This window comes from Hylobates moloch, unplaced genomic scaffold (assembly GCF_009828535.3).
Source record: "Hylobates moloch isolate HMO894 unplaced genomic scaffold, HMol_V3 SCAFFOLD_9, whole genome shotgun sequence".
NCBI lineage: Eukaryota > Metazoa > Chordata > Mammalia > Primates > Hylobatidae > Hylobates > Hylobates moloch.
The window spans coordinates 15,258,159-15,277,458 of NW_026652284.1; the positions used below are offsets into that span (position 1 = coordinate 15,258,159).

General features: G+C 47.2%; 2 protein-coding genes across 4 annotated transcripts in view; one reads left to right on the top strand and one right to left on the bottom strand.

Moving 5' to 3' along the window:
* The window catches only part of SZRD1 (SUZ RNA binding domain containing 1), a 33,520-nt gene that overhangs the window by 252 nt on the left and 13,968 nt on the right, over positions 1-19,300 (top strand). The window lies entirely within an intron of this gene.
* On the bottom strand, positions 1,693-2,147 carry LOC116812981 (large ribosomal subunit protein eL22-like). Its single transcript, XM_058444131.1, has one exon. It carries the CDS (start codon positions 1,982-1,984, stop codon positions 1,700-1,702), a length of 285 nt encoding a protein of 94 aa, XP_058300114.1. The 5' UTR covers positions 1,985-2,147; the 3' UTR covers positions 1,693-1,699.

Consider the following 19,300-nt stretch of genomic DNA (forward strand, 5'->3'; position numbering starts at 1 on the left):
AAGGGGCCGCGATCCATTTCTCTCCTTTCCTTTGCCTGGTGCGCCTCCCTCCGCCCACTAACGCGCGCGTCACCCGGGGCGCCCCACCCGCCACGCGGGGCCTCCTTTCCTGACCCCCCGCGCCCGCTCGCTGGCCTTGGGCCTCTGTGACTCTTTCCGACGAGCTTTGTGGCCCGAGGCACCATTTTAAAGTTCGTGTGCTCTGACGGGGAGGGACACACCATGTGGGTGGTGGGGGAGCTTGCGCGGACTGGGGAGGCATGTCCGGCTTCGCAGGAAAGCGGGAGGAGGCAGCCGAGGGCAGGGGGGAAATTGAGTCCTCTTTGGGCTACTCAACTCTGCTAAAATCCCCCACCATCCGTCACGGTGGGCGAGTCTGGGTTTTTTTCTCTTTCACTTTTACTCCAGGAAGAGTTTGTGGGCAGGCAGGCAGGTCTCACGGGGACTCTGCCAAAGCAGCCAAAAGCTCTGCGGGCAGCCCCTCTGCCACTCAGTGATTCGAGGCCCGGGGAAGGTCTAGGAGTGCGCTTGTCGGAGTCCAGGGGTAGGGGTGTGATATGTAAAACAGCCATATTCCTGGTAGAGGAGTAGGGAGATGGACCGTTCGACTTGTTTTTGGAGTTTTTGTTTGTATCCAGATACTGTAGGAAAATAGTTTATCTCAAAGAGGATCTGTCAGTTCTCTTAGATTTGTGAATAATTTGGTCTTTTCAGAGTTTGTGGTGACCCTTGTGAAGATGGGGAGAGATGCTTTTTTCGTCTCCCTGTGTTCGTGTCTGTTCAATGCTGGCTCCACTGACATCCACCTCAAAGGTTTACGTGTGCGAGGAGTCGATGTACCAGGGTAGAGTAGGCGCTGGGTTTTTTTTCCTAAGCGCTTTTTGAGGGTGCTTTTGAGCCCTGGAAGAGGCCGGGAAATTGACCCTGGCAGCAGTCAGTGGGTGTATCTAGCTCTACGGGAATGTTGAAACTTGGCTTTGAAATTTTTTCCGCTGGTTCAGCATTTCTCTCAACGGTTGTTTATGTTTTTCCATTTAAGATAATTGAGAATTTGAAGGATTAGTTCGTTCAGAGGATATTTAGTAGAGTTCTTAATGTGACAAACATCTTTCTTGAGTTTTGGCTTAAGTAAAGAAAGTTAAAGATTTTATAGGGAGTAACAGGTGTCAGTTGGCTCCTTGTTCATTCAACCAGCATTTTTGAGTGTCTGCTATATGCTAGGCAGTGTGCTTACCAGTGACTTTGTGCCAGAAAATGCAAAATTTTCGGTACAGGGGTTTATTGCCTACCACTAATCTGAGTGAATCATCCAGACATCCCTCGTGTCATCCCCTATAAAAAAGCTTGGCTTACAATTTTAGTGTCATGCAAATGATACATTTCTTGGGTATCTTGGCCTTTCTTTAGTTTTCCTCACCTGTTTCAAAGGGTCATAAGTTCCCATGTTAGAGAAGTTGGAGGCAAATGAACAAAAATGAATAGGATTCAGCAGAAGTTGGGGCTTACTTTAGTTTTTCAGAATGGGTAAGTCAATTAGAAATTAGCTAGTACAGTCCCCCATTTAACAGCTGAATAAGCCTAGAGATGTGAGGTTTAGAGACTTAGGTCTTTCTGATGTTTGTCCCATGTTCTTTCTTTTTTCTTTTGGTTCCCAAGTTTTATTCAAGAACTTATACAAAATATTCCAGATAAATGAAGTTTAATCCTCGTCTTCCTCCTCTTCTTTGTCCTGGTTAATCTGGAAGTAAAGTAATTTGTAACTATCTTTGCTGTTAGCAACTAGGAGCAACCAATCACGTAAATTCTTCTTCAAATATTTTTTGGTGAGATATTTGAAATACCTTTTGGAGAAAGGCACCTCGGATGTCACGTTGATCTTGCTCTTACTCCTTTCAATGGTCGCCACCCCTCCACCAAGGTTCTCAGCTTTTCCGTTCACTTTGATCCTTTCTTGCAAAAACTGCTCAAAATTGGCAGCATCCATGATTCCATCTTCTACGGGGTGAGTGCATTCAAGAGTGAACTTCAGAACCTGCTTCTTTTTTTTGCCCCCCTTCGCCACAGGCTTTTTCACAGGAGCCTTGGCAGTAGCGGAGGCAGAAAGCCAGTGTTCTTTCTGCTATCCCTTACTTAAGTAATATCCTTCAAAAATGTACCGCGGCCAGGTGCTGTGGCTCACACCTGTAATCCCAGCACTGTGGGAGGCCGAGGTGGGCAGATCACCTGAGGTCAGGAGTTCGAGACCAGCCTGGCCAACATGGTGAAACCCTATCTCTACTAAAAATACAAAAATTAGCCGGACGTGATGGCATATACCTGTAATCCCAGCTACTTGGGAGGCTGAGGCAGGAGAATTGCTTGAACCTGGGAGGCAGAGGTTACAGTGAGCTGAGATCATGCCATTGCACTCCATCCTGGGCAACAAAAGTGAAACTCTGTCTCAAAAAAAAAAAAAAAACTACAGAAGTGGAACACAAACCTTGCATTATTGGCATCATGAACACCTCTGCCAAAATGCAGGTTCTCTAATATATCTTATTTAATTGAATCCTTGAAACAACCTGTTGAGGCATTGTTCTCCTTTTATAGACAAGGAAACGGAGGTTTTGAGAGTAACCTGTGTCGTGCAAGATCACACAGATAGTAAGTGGGGGAAGCTGGGATTTGATCCCAAGCCTGTCTGACTTCAAGGCTGGGCTTTTTTTCTCTAGCATTTTGCTGCTACCTCTCTACCTGGGGACATGTGGAAAATTTGGGAATTGGGTGTTGTTTTCTTTTTTTTAAGAGAGAAGGTCTTACTCTATTGCCCAGCCTGGAGTGCAGTGGCTCAATCTCATCTCACTGCAACCTCCACCTCCCAGGTTCAAGCGATTCTCGTGCCTCAGCCTCCTGAGTAGCTGGGATTACAAGGCGCATGCTACCACGCCCAGCTAATTTTGTATTTTTAGTAGAGACGGGGTTTCACTATACTGGCCACGCTGTTCTGGGACTCCTGGCCTCAAGTGATCCTCCTGCCTTGGGCTCCCAAAGTGCTGGGCTTACAGGCATGAGCCACTGCACCTGGCCTTTTTTTTTTTTTTAGTACAGGCTCTTTGTTTCCCGAGTGTGCAGTGGATAATCGTTCAACCTTGATTTTGGTTTACAATCCTCCTTGGGATTACAGGCATGAGCCACTGCCCTCAGCCAGCTTTCATTTTTAATAGTTTGTCTGGGCTTATATTTGAACGCTTTCTTGAATTTGATTCCCTTTTCAAATTTCACAAAGGTTCTTGTAAATATGCACTTTTGAAAAAGGGGAGATAGGGAGATATGTCCACATCACTGGGAAACCAACGGACTGCAGGCTATACATGTCTTTCATATATAGGCAATTGTATATGTAAAAGTCTTGGCTTCAGGTTATCCCGTCTTCCTACTGGTAATGAGCTTTGAATACCCTACTCCAAAACAACAAAAACTGGGTGAAGACTAGTAACCTAAATGTGAATATCGAAACTCCACAAAATCCAGAGGCAGTTCTAATCCTTGAAAGTAAAGGATTTTGGAGATCCCTGCCCTCCAACACCACGATAACATTTTTTTCTTTTCTAACAGGCCTGATCCTCCTCCCTCAAAAACGCCCATCATTCAGAATTTCCCTCCCCCCCTCTCCGTCCTCCTCTTTTCTTTTCTTTTTTTTTTTTTTTTGAGATGGAGTCTCACTCTGTCGCTCAGGCTGGAGTGCAGTGGCACGATCTCGACTCACTGCAAGCTCCGCCTCCCAGGTTCACACCATTCTCCTGCCTCAGCCTCTCGAGTAGCTGGGGACTACAGGCGCCCACCACCACACCCGGCTAATTTTTTGTAGTCTTAGTAGAGATGGAGTTTCACCGTGTTAGCCAGGATGGTCTCATCTCCTGACCTTGTGATCTGCCCGCCTGGGCCTCCCAAAGTGCTGGGATTACAGGTGTGAGCCACCACGCCTGGCCCCTTTCTTTTCTTAAGACAGGAGGGTCTTGCTCTGTTGCCAAGGTTGGAGTGCAGTGGTGGGAATACAGCTCACTGCAGCCTCAGCCTCCTGAGTAGCTGGGACCACAGGCGTGTACCACTATGTGCCTGGCTCATTAAAAAAATTTTTTTTTGTAGAGACAGGATCTTGCCATGTTGCCCAGACTGGAAGAATTTTTTTGTGTGTGAGTCATCTGAGGTCACTGTTTCCTGTATAGCTTCTGAATTCTTAGTATCAAGTCCTATTGTATCACTTAGAGAAAGACTGACTTTGAGAAGTCCCTTACATATTCTATAAATAGGCTTTTTGCTTTTAGTCAGTATGGCAAACACTTTTTTCTTTTTTTTTTTTTTTTTTTGAGACAGGGTTTCGTCCTATATCCCCAATTGTTTAAGACAATCAATAAAATATGCCAGGCTCAGTGGCTTACGCCTGTAATCCCAGCACTTTGGGAGGCTGAGGTGGGCAGATCACCTGAGGTCAGGAGTTCAAGACCAGCCTGGCCAACATGGTGAAACCCTGTCTCTACTAAAAATACAAAAATTAGCTGGGCATGATGGCGGGTGCCTGTAATCCCAGCTACTCCAGAGGCTGAGGCAGGAGAATCTCTTGAACCTGGGAGGCGGAGGTTATAGTGAGCAAAGATCGCACCACTGCATTCCAGCCTGCCTGGGCGACAGAGTAAGACTCTGTCTCAAAAAAAAAAAAAAAAAAAAAAAAAAACAGAAAAAGAGGCCTAGTTCATAGTGTTGACAATGAGCTAACCCAGCTAGGGGAAGGCAGCAGATGAAGCAGATGATACATAAATGTAATTGGACCAGTGGTTATTATAAAGCATTGACAACCTCTCTGATTTCCCTGTATCTTGCAAGTTTTCTTTTATTCTTTTTCTCAAGGTCAAGGCATGCAGCTAGTGGGAAGAAAATACATCTTAAGTTAAAGGATGACTGGTCTTCTGGATTAAGAATTGAAATTTATGTTTGCTTTCTACCCCCATGAACCAGTCATCCAAACATTGCCGCATCAGTAATGCTGGATGGTGTATGAGTCCATAGGAAGGTGTCATTAAACATTAAATAACTATTGCATACCAGGCGTGAAGGCCCGGTTTAGTGGGGGAGTCAGGTCCAGCAGCACCTTCAGGAAGAGGCAAAAGTGGGGTACCATGGCTGGATCAGAGAAGGTCTTGTAGAGAAGACGATGCCTAAGTTAAGATTTGAAAGATCAGTTGAATTAAGCAGTGGTAAGTCTGGGAGTGGCAGGTAGAGTGTAGGGCCAAAGCAGGCATGGATGAGGAGGCCGAGAGACAAATACGCAGCATTGGGAGGGCTACAAGTAGTTCCTTCTGGCTGAAGGGGAGAAGGTTGGCAGGGTTGAGTGGAAAGAGATGAGACCACAGAGGTATGTAGGGGCCAGATTGGGAAAGGCTTCCTTGTACTTGGATCTGGAAGCTTGAACTTTGTCCTGAAAGTGCAAGGAGCTTTGATTTTTTTTTTTTTTTTTTTTTTTTAAGCAGAAGAGTGATTTAGCTAGATTTATTTATTTATTTTTAAAATTTTTTGCCAGGCACCATGGCTCAAGCCTGTAATCCCAGCACTTTGGGAGGCTGAGGTGGGTGGATCACCTGAGGTCGGGAGTTTGAGACCAGCTTGACCAACATGGAGAAACCCCATCTCTACTAAAAATACAAAATTAGCCAGGTGTGGTGGCGCATGCCTGTAATCCCAGCTACTCAGGAGGCCAAGGCAGGAGAATTGCTCAAACCTGGGAGGTGGAGGTTGCGGTGAGCCAAGATCGCACCATTGCACTCCAGCCTGGGCAACAAGAGCGAAACTCTATCTCAAAAAAAAGAAAAAAAATTTTTTTTTTTTGAGACAGGGTCTCACTCTGTCACCCAGGCTGAGTGCAGTGGTGCAGTGATGGCTCACTGCAGTCTCGACCTCCCGAGTAGCTGGGACTACAGGCATGCGCCACCACACCTGACTATTTTTGATTTTTTATAGAGACAGGGTTTCACCATGTTGCCTGTGTTGGTCTCGAATGCCTGGACATAAGCAATCCTCCTGTTTCAGCCTCCCAGAGTACTGGGATTGCAGGGGTGAGCCACCACACCCGGCCCATAGTTAGATTACATTCAGGAGATCAGAACTTTGATTTTCTTCTCTTTCTTTGGAGAAGAGGCCATTCTCCCCAAAGTGTGACTGCCACTTCACTCTGGGGTCCCCAGTGCTTCCTGTAGCTGCTGTCATTTTGGAACATGTACAACAAAACAACAAAAAAAGGCTATGGGTAGTGGGAAAAAAGAGATCAATTAGTTTGGGGCTATCTGGTGCTGATTTCTTTATGTCTGTCCCTTCAGTTAAAAGAAGGCATTTAAGATTTGTGGTATCACAGAAAGCACAGTTCCAGATATACCATGCCTAAAGGAGCCACCTCTCAGCTGGTGCTAGTCTTTTTGGAAAGGTTGAGCCTTACAGACTGTGATGTCCTCAGAAGGGGCTTTCTGTGAAGCAGTTGGGCAGTTTAGGCATGATTCTGCTGAGCGGTCTGTCCCTGGGACTCTGGAAAAAGGTTGGTTTCACTGTGGCTTCAAAGAAAGGAGGATAATGAGCTTTTCACTAGTAACTTCTCACCCCTTTTTTCATTGGCTGCATGGGAGGGCCTGTTCCCAGCGTGCTCTGAGTATCAAGAGAGCTGCCATGGTTGCCGTGGGCTAGAAATTCCAGCAATCACAGGCCTTCTTTTTACTTCTATGACAGGAGAGGATTTAGCGCATCTTTCTAAAACTGTTGGTACAGTCCTGCAGAGAAAAGTCACGGTTGTTTACGTCTGATGACTCAAAACATTCCAGGGGCCAGCCCTTTCCAGTTTCCACCTCTCCACTGCTGTTGGCCCCTGACAGCTAGCGTCAGTTTCTGGGTGTATCAGGTAGCTAGCCTCTACAAGGTGTGTTCTGTCAGGAAAACTACTGACCTGTTGGTTTCCTAGGAGAAGGTTGAGCTACTTAAATCTGTGGCCAAAGTATAAAATTAAAAAAAAAATTTAATGTAACCATAGATATTTCTCTTCTTGGGTGTTTTTGTTCTGTTTTGTTTTTGTTTTTGTTTTGAGACGGAGTCTAGCTCTGTCGCTGAGGCTGGAGTGCAATGGCGCGATCTCAGCTCGCTGCAACCTCTGCCTTCCGGGTTTGAGTAATTCTCCTGCCTCAGCCTCCCAACTGGCTGGGATTATAGGTGCCCGCCACCACACCCAGCCAATTTTTGTATTTTTAGTAGATATGGGGTTTCACTGTGTTGGCCAGGCTGGTCTCGAACTCGTGACCTCGTGATCTGCCCACCTCGGCCTCCCAAAATGCTGGGATTACAAGTGTGAGCCACCGCACCGGGCCTTTAAGTGTTTTTCTTAAAACTGTTTGCTCCTACCAAGCATCCTTCTCTTTAACATCTAGCTCTGTGCAGGATATTAAGGTAAAACCATGCCCCACAAAAATTAGCAGCAAACCCCAATAGTCTATATGGAGACAGATAATTTTTTTTTTCTTTTTTTTGAGAAGGAGTTTCTCTCTGTCACCCAGGCTAGAGTGCAGTGGCGCAATTTCTGCTCACTGAACCTCTGCCTTCAGGGTTCAAGCAATTCTCATGCCTCACCCTCCCAAGTAGCTGGGACTACAGGCACATGTCACCATGCCCGACTAATGTTTTGTATTTTAGTAGAGACGGGTTCACCATGTTGCCCAAGCTGGTCCGGAACTCCTGAGCTCAAGCAGTCTGCCCACATCGGCCTCCCAAAGTGTTAGGATTACAGGAATGAGCCACCGTGCCCGGTCCAAGACAGAGAATCTTGTCCCTGACAGTGAGACACTTCAAAATACCCCTCACAGTAAGCCAGCCCCTCCCCTCAACATACTCGTTCCCTTATAAAAGGAACACAGGAAATAACAGTCATTCCTTTCTAAAAGGAATAATAAATATGTACAGCTAAAATTGCATTCTTCAGGGGCCATGGTTACTAGATGAGATTGTATAGAAGGAAAGTATGACTTGAGTCTGGAAAGGTCAGGACTGTCACCACTCTTCATTGACCTTGAGAACAATTCCCAGCCCAGCCCTTCCTAGCTTATAAAAACATTTGTGACCTTCCATTTGTCAGTAGTGTTTCTGCTATCTAGTTGTTCATCTCACTGGCGAACAAGCGCTGAGCCTGTGGGAAGCTCCCAAGTCCCTCGGGCCCTTTTTGGAAGAGCTTCTGAGATATATGTTGTACGGCTGCCTACAGCCCAGGGGAAGTGCATTTTTACAATCATTATCAGTGACCTTGTGAGGTGTAGGTGCTATTATTCCTGGTCCCGGGGAGGAAATCATGTGGTCGGTCCAGCCCTGGCTGTTAGGCTTCCCTGGCCTGAGCTCACACTCTTAGGGACCGTTTTCGGAGCAGTTTGTTTACATTTGCTTCTCACTAGATAATTAACTAGTTAAGTGCTTTAGGATGCTTAGTTACTAGTTCCTTTGAAGCATTTCATTTGTTTTCACCTGGGATTGACCTCCTGCCTCTGCTTCTCACCAGATAATTAACTAGTTAAGTGCTTTAGGATGCTTAGTTACTAGTTCCTTTGAAGCATTTCATTTGTTTTCACCTGGGATTGACCTCCTGCCTCTGTTGAAGCATTTCATTTGTTTTCACCTGGGATTGACCTCCTGCCTCTGTAGCCTGCATGAGCTCATAAACTGCTTCTGAGAAGTTTGAACTCAGTGCTCAAGAGCCAAGCGATAATCCTGCTGTCAGTTATAATACTAAGAACAGTGACAACAAGTGAGATGCTGGTCGAAATCTTGATCATAAATGAGAAATAACTTTTTAATATTTGGCCAAGTGGAAAAAGATAATATAAATAATTATTGGGCTGGGCGCGTTGGCTCACGCCTGTAATCCCAGCACTTTGGGAGGCCAAGGCAGGCGGATCACTTGAGGTCAGGAGTTCCAGACCAGCCTGGCCAACATGTTGAAACCCTGTCTCTACTGAAAATACAAAAACTAGCCAGATGTGGTGGCAGGTGCCTGTAACCCCAGCTATCTGGGAGGCTGAGGCAGGAGAATTGCTTGAACCTGGGAGGTGGAGGTTGCAATGAGCCGTGATTGTGCCACTGCACTCCAGCCTGGGCAACAGAGTGAGACTCTGTCTCAAAAAAAAAAAAAAAAAATGTTGCTCAGGATTTTTAGATGGAGGGAGTGGTGGTCTTGCCTTGTTACCAGACTGATCTGAACTCAGATTGCTTCAAGCGATCCTCCCACCTCAGTCTCCTCCTGAGTAGCTGGGAGTACAGGTGCGTGAGCCACTGCACCTAGCCGGCAGGATTTTTAAATATTGAACTTGAATGCTTTTACTGGGTTTTGGCTGCTCTCTGCTGTCCTCTCCTCTGCTCTCCCTTGCAATCCTCCTTTACCTATTGTTACCCCTTGTGTTCCATTCTGCCTGCTTTAGCCATTTGGGCTTGGAGGCATTGTGTTTGCCACCCCTGCTGAGTGCTGGCAATTCTAACTGGGATTTGATGAGGGCACCCTTGGGTGTTAAAGTGAAATCTGGTGGATGAGGGTAACAGTGTCTTTGTTTCATCCTCCAAGTCATCAATGCCTGATATTTCCTTTGGGAGAGGAGCCTTGCAGTCATTATAAAAGGTAGCAAGAGTGGCTCACACCTGTAATCCCAGCACTTTGGGAAGCCAAGGCAGGTGGATTGCCTGAGGTCAGGAGTTTGAGACCAGTCTGGCCAACACGGTGAAATCCCATCACTACTAAAAATACAAAAAAATTAGCTGGACGTGGTGGTGTGCGCCTGTAATCCCAGCTACTCAGGAGGCTGAGGCAAGGGAATTGCTTGAACTAGGGAGGCGGAGGTTGCAGTTAGCCAAGATCACGACAGAGCGAGACTGTGTCTCAAAAAAAAAAAAAAAAAGGTAGCAAGAAAGGATAGGTTCCCTCTGCCAGTTAACGGCCTACTTTTCTCCATCAATGGCAATAAGTCAGAAGACGGGGATTTAAATGTCTGGTCTGATTTTTGGGCAAATCACTACCTATCTTTCTGTACACATCATTCTCCTAATTTGTAAAACCGAATTAATAGAATTTGCCTTGCCTGATAGTGAGAGTTAAAACACTTAGTAAAGCGTCATTCACAGGTGGATGTTGGAGCCGAGAGTGCCATTGCTGTGAGTGTGAAGGCATTGTTCCCGGCTCTGCAGCCACTCACAGTGTAGCCTCTATCCAGTTTGGGTTCAGGATTCCTAAGACTGGCTGAAGGGTCACTTTCTTGCTGCCCCTAAGGACTAATATACTCTCTTCTGAGAGTTGTATTGCTTAGTGTTGTACAGAAACCAACAGGGAGAAGCATTTACAGAAACACAGAGAAAGCAGGAGCCCCATTAGATTCGACCCCATTTTATTTCCAGGGCAAGACTCTTCACCATTACATCTGTCTATCCCGTTACTTTCAGGTATAGGGCTGGGTGTATCCCTCCGGCATGGAGACCCTTTGAAGAGGCACTCAAAACAATACATTGTCTCAAGATGGCATCTACAAAGTTTTTGAGGCTTTCTACCCTGGGATACATCTAAACTACTAGGCCTGGTTGCTGCTGAAGAATTATTTCTGTTTGGCAGCTTTTTTTTTTTTTTTTTTTTGAGATGGAGTCTTGCTCTGTTGCCCAGGCTGGAGTGCAGTGGTGTAATCAGCTCACTGCAACCTCCGCCTCCCAGGTTTGAGCAAATTCTCCTGCCTCAGCCTCCCGAGTAGCTGGAATTATAGGCACCCGCCACCATGATACCTGTATTTTTATTAGAGATGGGGTTTCACCATGTTGGCCAGTCTGGTCTTGAACTCTTGACCTCAGGTGATCCACCCACATCCGCCTCTCAAAGTGTTGGGATTACAGGTTTGAGCCACCGTGCTTTTGGCAACTTCTTTATAGCTTTAAGATCGGGGCCTTGGGAGTCAGCTGTTTTTGTCTGTTACTGCTATAGGCCTTAGGAAACCTGGGCTTGCGCTGACCTGGCCTGAGGTGTAGCAGCAGGCAGGATGGTGTTATCTGTCAGCCCTTATCCTACTTTATTTATTTATTTATTTATTTATTTATTTATTTATTTATTTATTTTGAGACAGAGTCTTGCAGGCTGGAGTGCAGTGGTGCAATCTCGGCTCATTACAACCTCCACCCCCCGGGGTTCAAGGATTCTCCTGCCTGAGCCTCCCAAGTAGCTGGGATTACAGGCATGTGCCACCACGCCAGGCTAATTTTTGTATTTTTGGTAGAGAAGAGGTTTTCCATTTTGACCAGGCTGGTCTCGAACTCCTGACCTCAGGGGATCCACCTGCCTCAGCCTCCCAAAGTGCTGGGGTTACAGGCGTGAGCCACTGTGCCCGACCTCCTTATATTCTACTTTATTAGTTCCTGATGCCACCTGCCTGCCACTCTTCTGAACATTTTTGCTTCCCCTTCTTGAGAGTTAGGGTTCAGTTCTGTTTTGTTTTGTTTTTAAGACGGAGTCTTGCTCTGTCGCCCAGGCTGGAGTGCAGTGGCAGATCTCGGCTCACTGCAAGCTCCGCCTCTGGGGTTCACGCCATTCTCCTGCCTCAGCCTCCCGAGTAGCTGGGACTACATGTGCCCGCCACCATGCCCAGCTAATTTTTTGTTTTTAGTAGAGACAGGGTTTTACCATGTTAGCCAGGATGGTCTCAATCTCCTGACCTCGTGATCTGCCTGCCTCGGCCTCTCAAAGTGCTGGGATTACAGGTGTGAGCCGCCACGCCCTGTCTTAGGGTTCAGTTCTATTACTTACTAGTTGTGCATAGTTGTGCAGTCATAGGCAAATCACTTAACTTCTGGGTATGCAGCAAGGCTGCTGGACGCTCCACAGGTTGTAGCAAAGATTAGAGGTGGTAAAGGGAGGACATAATACCTGTTTTTTTGGCCAAGAAATACCTAAGGCAGCCTTAGCTCTTACTTTGAATATGGATAGTGTCATTTGTCAACTGGATCCAGATAGATCCAGTTCAGATTCTGGCTTCACTTCATACTAGCTGTGGAACCATGGTCAGATTACATAACCTATCTGAATTGATTCCTCTTCATTTGTAAAATCAAGATATATCTATAAAATCCTGTTGATTCAGGATTTTTTTTTTTTTTTTTTTTTTTTGAGACGAAGTCTCGCACTGTTGCCCAGGCTGGAGTGCAGTGGCGCAGTCTTGGCTCACTGCAACCTCTGCCTCTCGGGTTCAAGCAATTCTTCTGCCTCAGCCTCCCAAGTAGGTGGTATTACAGGTGCCAGCCACCACACCCTGCTAATTTTTTGTATTTTTAGTAGAGACAGGGTTTCAACATGTTGGCCAGGCTGCTGATTGTTCTTTTCTTTTTTTTTTTTTTTTTTTCCTTTGAGACGGAGTCTAGCTCTGTCACCCAGGCTGGAGTGCAGTGGCACAATCTCGGCTCACTGCAAGCTCCGCCTCCCGGGTTCACGCCATTCTCCTGCCTCAGCCTCTCCGAGTAGCTGGGACTACAGGCGCCCGCCACCACGCCCGGCTAATTTTTTGTATTTTTAGTAGAGACGGGGTTTCACCGTGGTCTCGATCTCCTGACCTCGTGATCCGCCCGCCTCGGCCTCCCAAAGTGCTGGGATTACAAGCGTGAGCCACCGTGCCCGGCCGGTGATTGTTCTTTAATTCGTGTGTTGGGTGCTATTTTAGACATTGGACAAATGCAGTGAATGAACTTTCTGCTCTCATAAGGCTTACTTTCTGCTGGGGAAAAATGGACAATAAACTAAGTGTTTTATATACCACTCAATAAAGAAAAGTAAAACAGATTAAGGGTCTTAGAAAGTGACTCTGGTGGAATTGCCGTCTTACAAAAAATGGTCAGAGGCAGGCAGGGTGGTGTGCTGCTGTATTCCTGTCTACTCGGTAGGCTGAGGCAGGAGGATCGCTTGAGGGCAGGAGTTTGAGACCAGCCTGAGCAACATAGAGAGACGCTCGTCTCTTTTGTTTGTTTGTTTTTGAGATGGAGTCTCACTCTGTCACCCAGGCTGGAGTGCTGTGGCATGATCTCAGCTCACTGCTGAGATCCTCCCAGGTTCAAGCGATCCTCCTGCCTCAGCCTCCCAAGCAGCTGGGATTACAAGCATGTGCCACCTGCCAGCATGCCTGTCTTTTTTTTTTTTTTGAGATGAAGTTTCGCTCTTGCTGCCCAGGCTGCTAGAGTGCGATGGCGTGATCGCGGCTCACCGCAACCTCCGCCTCCCAGGTTCAAGCGATTCTCCTGCCTCGGCCTCCCGAGTAGCTGGAATTACAGGCACGTGCCACCACACCTGTCTAATTTTGTATTTTCAGTAGAGACAGGGTTTCTCCATGTTGGTCAGGCTGGTCTCAAACTCCCGACCTCAGGTGATCTGCCTGCCTTGGACTCCCAGAGTGCTGGGATTACAGACGTGAGCCACCGTGCCTGGCCACCTGCTAATTTTTGTATTTGTAGAGACTGGCTTTTACCATGTTGGCCAGGCTGGTCTCTAACTCCTGAGCTCAAGCAATCCACCTGCCTTTGCCTTCCAACGTGCTGAGATTACAGATGTGAGCCACTGCACCGAGCCCCTCATCTTTTTTTTTTTTTTTTTTTTTTTGTTAAAGAAAAAAATAGCTGGGCATGGTGGCATGTGCCTGTAATCCCAGCTGCTCAGGAGGCTGAGGCAGATCACTCGAGTCCAGGAAATCAAGGCTATAGTGAGCTATGATTGCATCACTGCACTCCAGCCTGGGCAACAGAGCAAGACTCCGGCTCATTAAAAAAAAAAAAAAAAAAACTAGCCAGATGTAGTGGCACATGCCTATAATCCCAGCTGCTCAGGAGGCCGAGGCGGAAGGATCACTTGAGTCCAGGAGTGTGAGGCTGCAGTGAGCTGTGATTGCACCATTGCCCTGTAGTTTGAGCAACAGAGCAAGAACTCGTTTCTTAAAAAAAAATAAAAATAAAAAATAATGTTGGGCGTGGTGGCTCACATCTCTAATCCCAGCACTTTGGGAGGCCGAGGTGGGTGGGTCACTTGAGGTCAGGAGTTTGACAGCCTGGCCAACATGGTGAAACCCCGTCTCTGCAAAAATACAAAAAAATTAGCCAGGCCTGGTGGCACACGCCTGTAATCCCAGCTACTTGGGAGGCTGAGACAGGAGAATCGCTTGAACCCCAGAGGTGGAGGTTGCAGTGAGCTGAGATCGTGCCATTGCACTCCAGCCTGGGCGACAGCGAGACTTCATCTCAAAAAAAAAAAAAAAAAAAAAAGAGAGAGATCAGAGAAGTGTCTTAAAGATAGGCAGAGAGACTTGAAAGAAGTGCAGCAACCAGCTGCTTAGAAGCTGGTTGAAGGTCGGGTGCGGTGGCTCACCCATGTAATCTCAGCACTTTGGGAGGCTGAGGCAGGCGGATCACCTGAGGTCAGGAGTTTCAAGACCAGCCTGGGCAACATGGTGAAACTCCGTTGCTACTAAAAATACAAAAATTGGCTGGGTGTGGTGGCAGGCACCTGTAATCCCAGCTACTCAGAAGGCTGAGGCAGGAGAATTGCTTGAACCCAGGAGGCGGAGGTTGCAGTGAGCTGAGATCGTGCCACTACACTCTGGCCTGGGTGACAGAGCAAGACTCCATCTCAAAACAAAACCAAAAAAAAAAGAAGCTGGTTGAAGTGTGTTCTAGGCAGAGGGAACAGCAAATGCTAAGGCCCAGAGGCTGGAGCATGATTGTTTTGTCTGAGGAACAATGAGGCCAATGTGGTGGCCATGCTTGATAGGGGAGAGTGGTAGGAGATGAGGTCAGAGGTAGTGGACAGCCAGATTTAGTAAAGACTAGTAGGCCAAGATGGGTATCACCTTGAAATAGCACCAGGAGAGGGTGCTGAGCAGGGGCTAGCATGGGTGGGTTTTTTTTTTTTTTTTTTTTTTCTGAGATGGAGTCTCGTCTGTCGCCCAGGCTGGAGTGCAGTGGCCCAATCTCAGCTCACTGCAGCCTCCGCCTCCTGGGTTCAAGCGATTCTGCTGCCTCAGCCTTCTGAGTAGCTGGGACTACAGGTGCACGCCACTATGCCCAGCTAATTTTTATGTTTTTAGTAGAGATAGGGTTTCACCATGTTGGCCAGGCTGGTCTGGAACTCCTGACCTCAGGTGATCTGCCCACCTCGGCCTCCCAAAGTGCTGGGATTACAGGCATGAGCCACTGCGCCTAGCCTAGCTTGGTTTTTAAAAGGCTAGCTCTGGCTGCTAGGTGGAAAATAAACTAGGGGCAAGGGTGGAAGCACAGACACTGATTGGGATGCTTTTCCACCTGTCCATTCATGGGCTGTTGGTGTTTTGGACCAGGATGGTAGCAACAGAAGTGTTGAAGATTCGAGATATATTTTGAAAGTAGAACTACTAAGATCTGCTGAATTTGTTTGTGAAAGAGGCATTGGAGATGACTCACTCCCAAGTCCCTGAGCCCCTAACAGACTGGATTTGCTGAGATGGGGTGGGTGGAGGAATGAGAGAGGAACAGGCTTGGGTGAGTGGGTGAAATCGTGAGTTTGGTTTTGGACATGATAAATCGGGTATCTTTTGAAATCCAAATGGGAATGTTGAGTCCACAGTTTCATATCAGTGTTTACAAAGCTGAGGAACTAGATGAGATCACTTAAGCCAGCATAGACACAGAGGAGGAGGGGTCGAATCCACCAGCCTCAAGGGCTTGGGAGAGAGTGAGGGAGCTATCCAGTTGTAGGAGAAATCACATACAGAGTGTGGGAAGGAGAGAGACGCCAGGAAGGTAGAAGGAAGTCAGGAGAGTGGTGTCTGGGAGGCTGAGAAAGGAAATGCTTTAACAAAGAGGATTGAGCAGTGTCAGATGCTGCTGAGAGGTCGAGTGAAAATGAGGATTTGGAATTTACCATTGAATTTGACAGCAGAGGAAGTCATTGGCAACAGGGTTAAGTGGGATAGTGAGGCTTAGAGAGCTGCATTGATGTGAAGTGGTGAATGTTTTTCAGAGCAGGGCCTGAGCAGAACATTGGACACTGGGTAACTGCTAGTTGCTGTTATGCCGGCGTGACAAATAGGGCCTACCAGACCAGGTTTTGCACATCAGTAAACAGCATGCCCCTTGAGTCCTTAAGGTGCTCCATTGACAAAAGATGTACAGCAGAAACACGTGGGGTTTTTTTTTGTTTTTTTTTTTTTTTTTTTTTTTTTTTTTTTTTTTTTTTTGAGCCAGAGTCTCACTGGAGTGCAGTGGCGTGATCTTGGCTCACTGCAAGCTCCACGTCCTGGGTTCATGCCATTCTCCTGCCTCAGCCTCCCAAGTAGCTGGGACTACAGGTGCCCACCACCACACCCGGCTGATTTTTTGTATTTTTAGTAGAGACGGGATTTCACCCTGTTAGCCAGGATGGTCTCGATCTCCTGACCTCGTGATCCGCCCGCCTCAGCCTCCCAAAGTGCTGGGATTACAGGCATGAACCACTGCACCTGGCCACGTGTGTTTTTTTTTTTTAGTGGAGTCTCGCTCTGTTGCCCAGGCTGGGGTGCAGTGGTGTGATCTGGGCTCTCTGCAACCTCTCCCTCCCCGGTTCAAGTGATTCTCCTGCCTCAGCCTCCTGAGCAGCTGGGATTACAGGCATGTGCCACCACACCCGGCTAATTTTTGCACTTTTAGTAGAGACGGGGTTTTACCATGTTGGCTAGGCCGGTCTTAAACTCCTGACCTCAGGTGATCCGCCAGCCTCGGCACTCCCAGAGTTCTGGGATTACAGGCGTAAGCCACTGTGCCCAGTTGGGACCCATCTTCTTCTAAGGTTAGACTCTAAAGCAGTGTTGTCCAACAGAAGGTACAATGTGAGCCACATGGATAATTTTTTTTTTTTGAGACGGAGTCTCACTCTGTCCCCCATGCTAGAGTACAAAGGTGCAATCTCAGCCCACTGCAACCTCCGCCTCCCGGGTTCTAGCGATTCTCCTGCCTCAGCCTCCTGAGTAGCTGGAATTACAGGCGCCCGCCACCACGTCCGGCTAATTTTTGTATTTTTAGAAGGGATGGGGTTTCACCATATTGCTCAGGCTGGTCTCGAACTCCTGACCTCAGGTGATCCACCCACCTTGGCCTCCCAAAGACACATGGATAATTTTATATTTTCTTTTTCTTTTCTTTCTTTCTTTCTTTCTTTCTCTCCTCCCTTCCTTCTTGCTTGCTTCTTTTTTTTTTTTTTTTTTTTTTTTTTGAGACGGAGTCTCGCTCTGTCGCCCAGGCTGGAGTGCAGTGGCGCAATCTCGGCTCACTGCAAGCGCTCCACCTCCCGGGTTCAAGCCATTCTCCTGCCTCAGCCTCCCGAGTAGCTGGGACTACAGACGCCCGCCATTGCGCCCAGCTAATTTTTTGTATTTTTAGTAGAGACGGGGTTTCACCATGGTCTCGATCTCCTGACCTCGTGATCCGCCCGCCTCAGCCTCCCAAAGTGCTGGGATTACAGGCTTGAGCCACCGCGCCCGGCCTTCTTGCTTGCTTCTTTCCTTTTTTTTTTTTTTTTCTTTTCTTTAGAGGTGGGGCCCCATTCTATCATGCACCTGGAGTGCAATGGCACAATCATAGCTCACTGCTGCCTCAAACTCTTGGGCTTAAGCAATCCTCCCACTTCAGCAGCCTCCCAAGTAGCTGGGACTACAGGTGTGTGCCACCATGCCAAGCTAATTTTTTATTTTTTGTAGAGTTGAGGTCTTACTTTCTTGTCCAGGCTGGTCTTGAACTCCTGGTTTCAAGCAATTCTCCTCTTTCAGCCTCCCAAAGTGTTGGGATTATAGGCGTGAGCCACTGCCTCAGCCTTAATTTTATATTTTCTAGAAGCAATATTTTAAAAGTACAAAGAAACAGATGAAATTAATTTTAATTTTTTCTTTTTTTTCTTCTCTTTCTTTCTTTTTTTTTTTTTTTTTTTTTTTAGACGGAGTCTTCCTCTGCCGCCCAGGCTGGAGTGCAGTGGTGCAATCTCGGCTCACTGCAACCTCTGCCTCCTGGGTTCAAGCGATTCTTCTGCCTCAGCCTCCTGAGTAGCTGGGATTACAGGCATGCGCCACCACGCCTGGCTCATTTTTGTATTTTTAGTAGAGATGGGGTTTCACCATGTTGGCCAGGCTGGTCTGGAACTTCTGACCTTGTGATCTTCCTGCCTGGGCCTCCCAAAGTGCTGGGATTACAGGCGTGAGCTACCGCGGCTGGCCAGTTTTAATATTTTTAATTTAACTCAGTATATCCAAAATAGTATAATTGTAACATGATTATTATTTTAAAATATGTGAATTGTTTAAAAATATGTGAACATTCCTGTAAAATCAAACCTGGGGTGATAGGACTTGGGGTGTGTCCCTCTCTGGGGTTAGTCAGGGGAAGTAGAATAATTACAGGAGCATTGGAGGTGGCCAGTCCTAGTCCTACCAGGCCAGGACACTGTCACTGCTATGCTACTGACAGGGAAACAAGGCAGAGACAAAACAATTACATCAACGTGGAGGTTGTTTGGAGAAGTCCATGGATTGTACATCTGAACTTGAAATGGCTAGTGGCTAGGCACAGTGGCTCACACATAATCTCAGTACTTTGGGAGAGTGAGGTGGGAGGATCACTTGAGCCCACAGTTCAAGAGCAGCCTAGAGAACATAGCAAGACCCCGTCTCCACCAAAAAAAAAAAAAAAAGGGGGCAGGGGGGAGAAATGGCTAATGATGCGGGAGACATTTTTATCTGATAGTTTTAGACCAGATTTTGCTGTTGTAGATTGCTTCTACCTGTGAATTCTTTGGCTGTATTCCCGAGTGAAATTGGGTCCTACACCCAAGGAGTCAGAATCCCATCCATATTTGTGGGAAACAAGACCCCTTGCAGGGGAGACTGGTCCACCAGGAGACCCTGTAGCTCAGGGACCTCGGCGCCAGTGTCCCTCCCAAGGCCTGAAGACATAAGGCCAGCATGGGCCCTGGCCGGCTGTGTGGGAGTTCAGGGCCAGAACATGTTTGAAGGTAGTCTTGCCTGCTATCCCTTCTTTCTTTTTTCTTTACTCTTTGCTTTTTGTGTTACTCAGGGCCTGTGGGACCCTGATTCTGGGAGAAATCCTGTTGTGCTCTCCAGGTTCCTGTCTCTTCTTCAGATCTCCCCGGGTCCACTTGTAGACTTGTGTACCCCAATTCAGGATGAGACCACAGGACCCTGTGGGGTGGCGATTCATAGGGAGCTCAAGGCCAGTTGTTATTCTTTGAATTTGA

Bases quoted from the DNA above. Each gene is read 5' to 3' on its own strand.
- LOC116812981 (XM_058444131.1), bottom strand. From the start codon at position 1,984: ATGGATGCTGCCAATTTTGAGCAGTTTTTGCAAGAAAGGATCAAAGTG.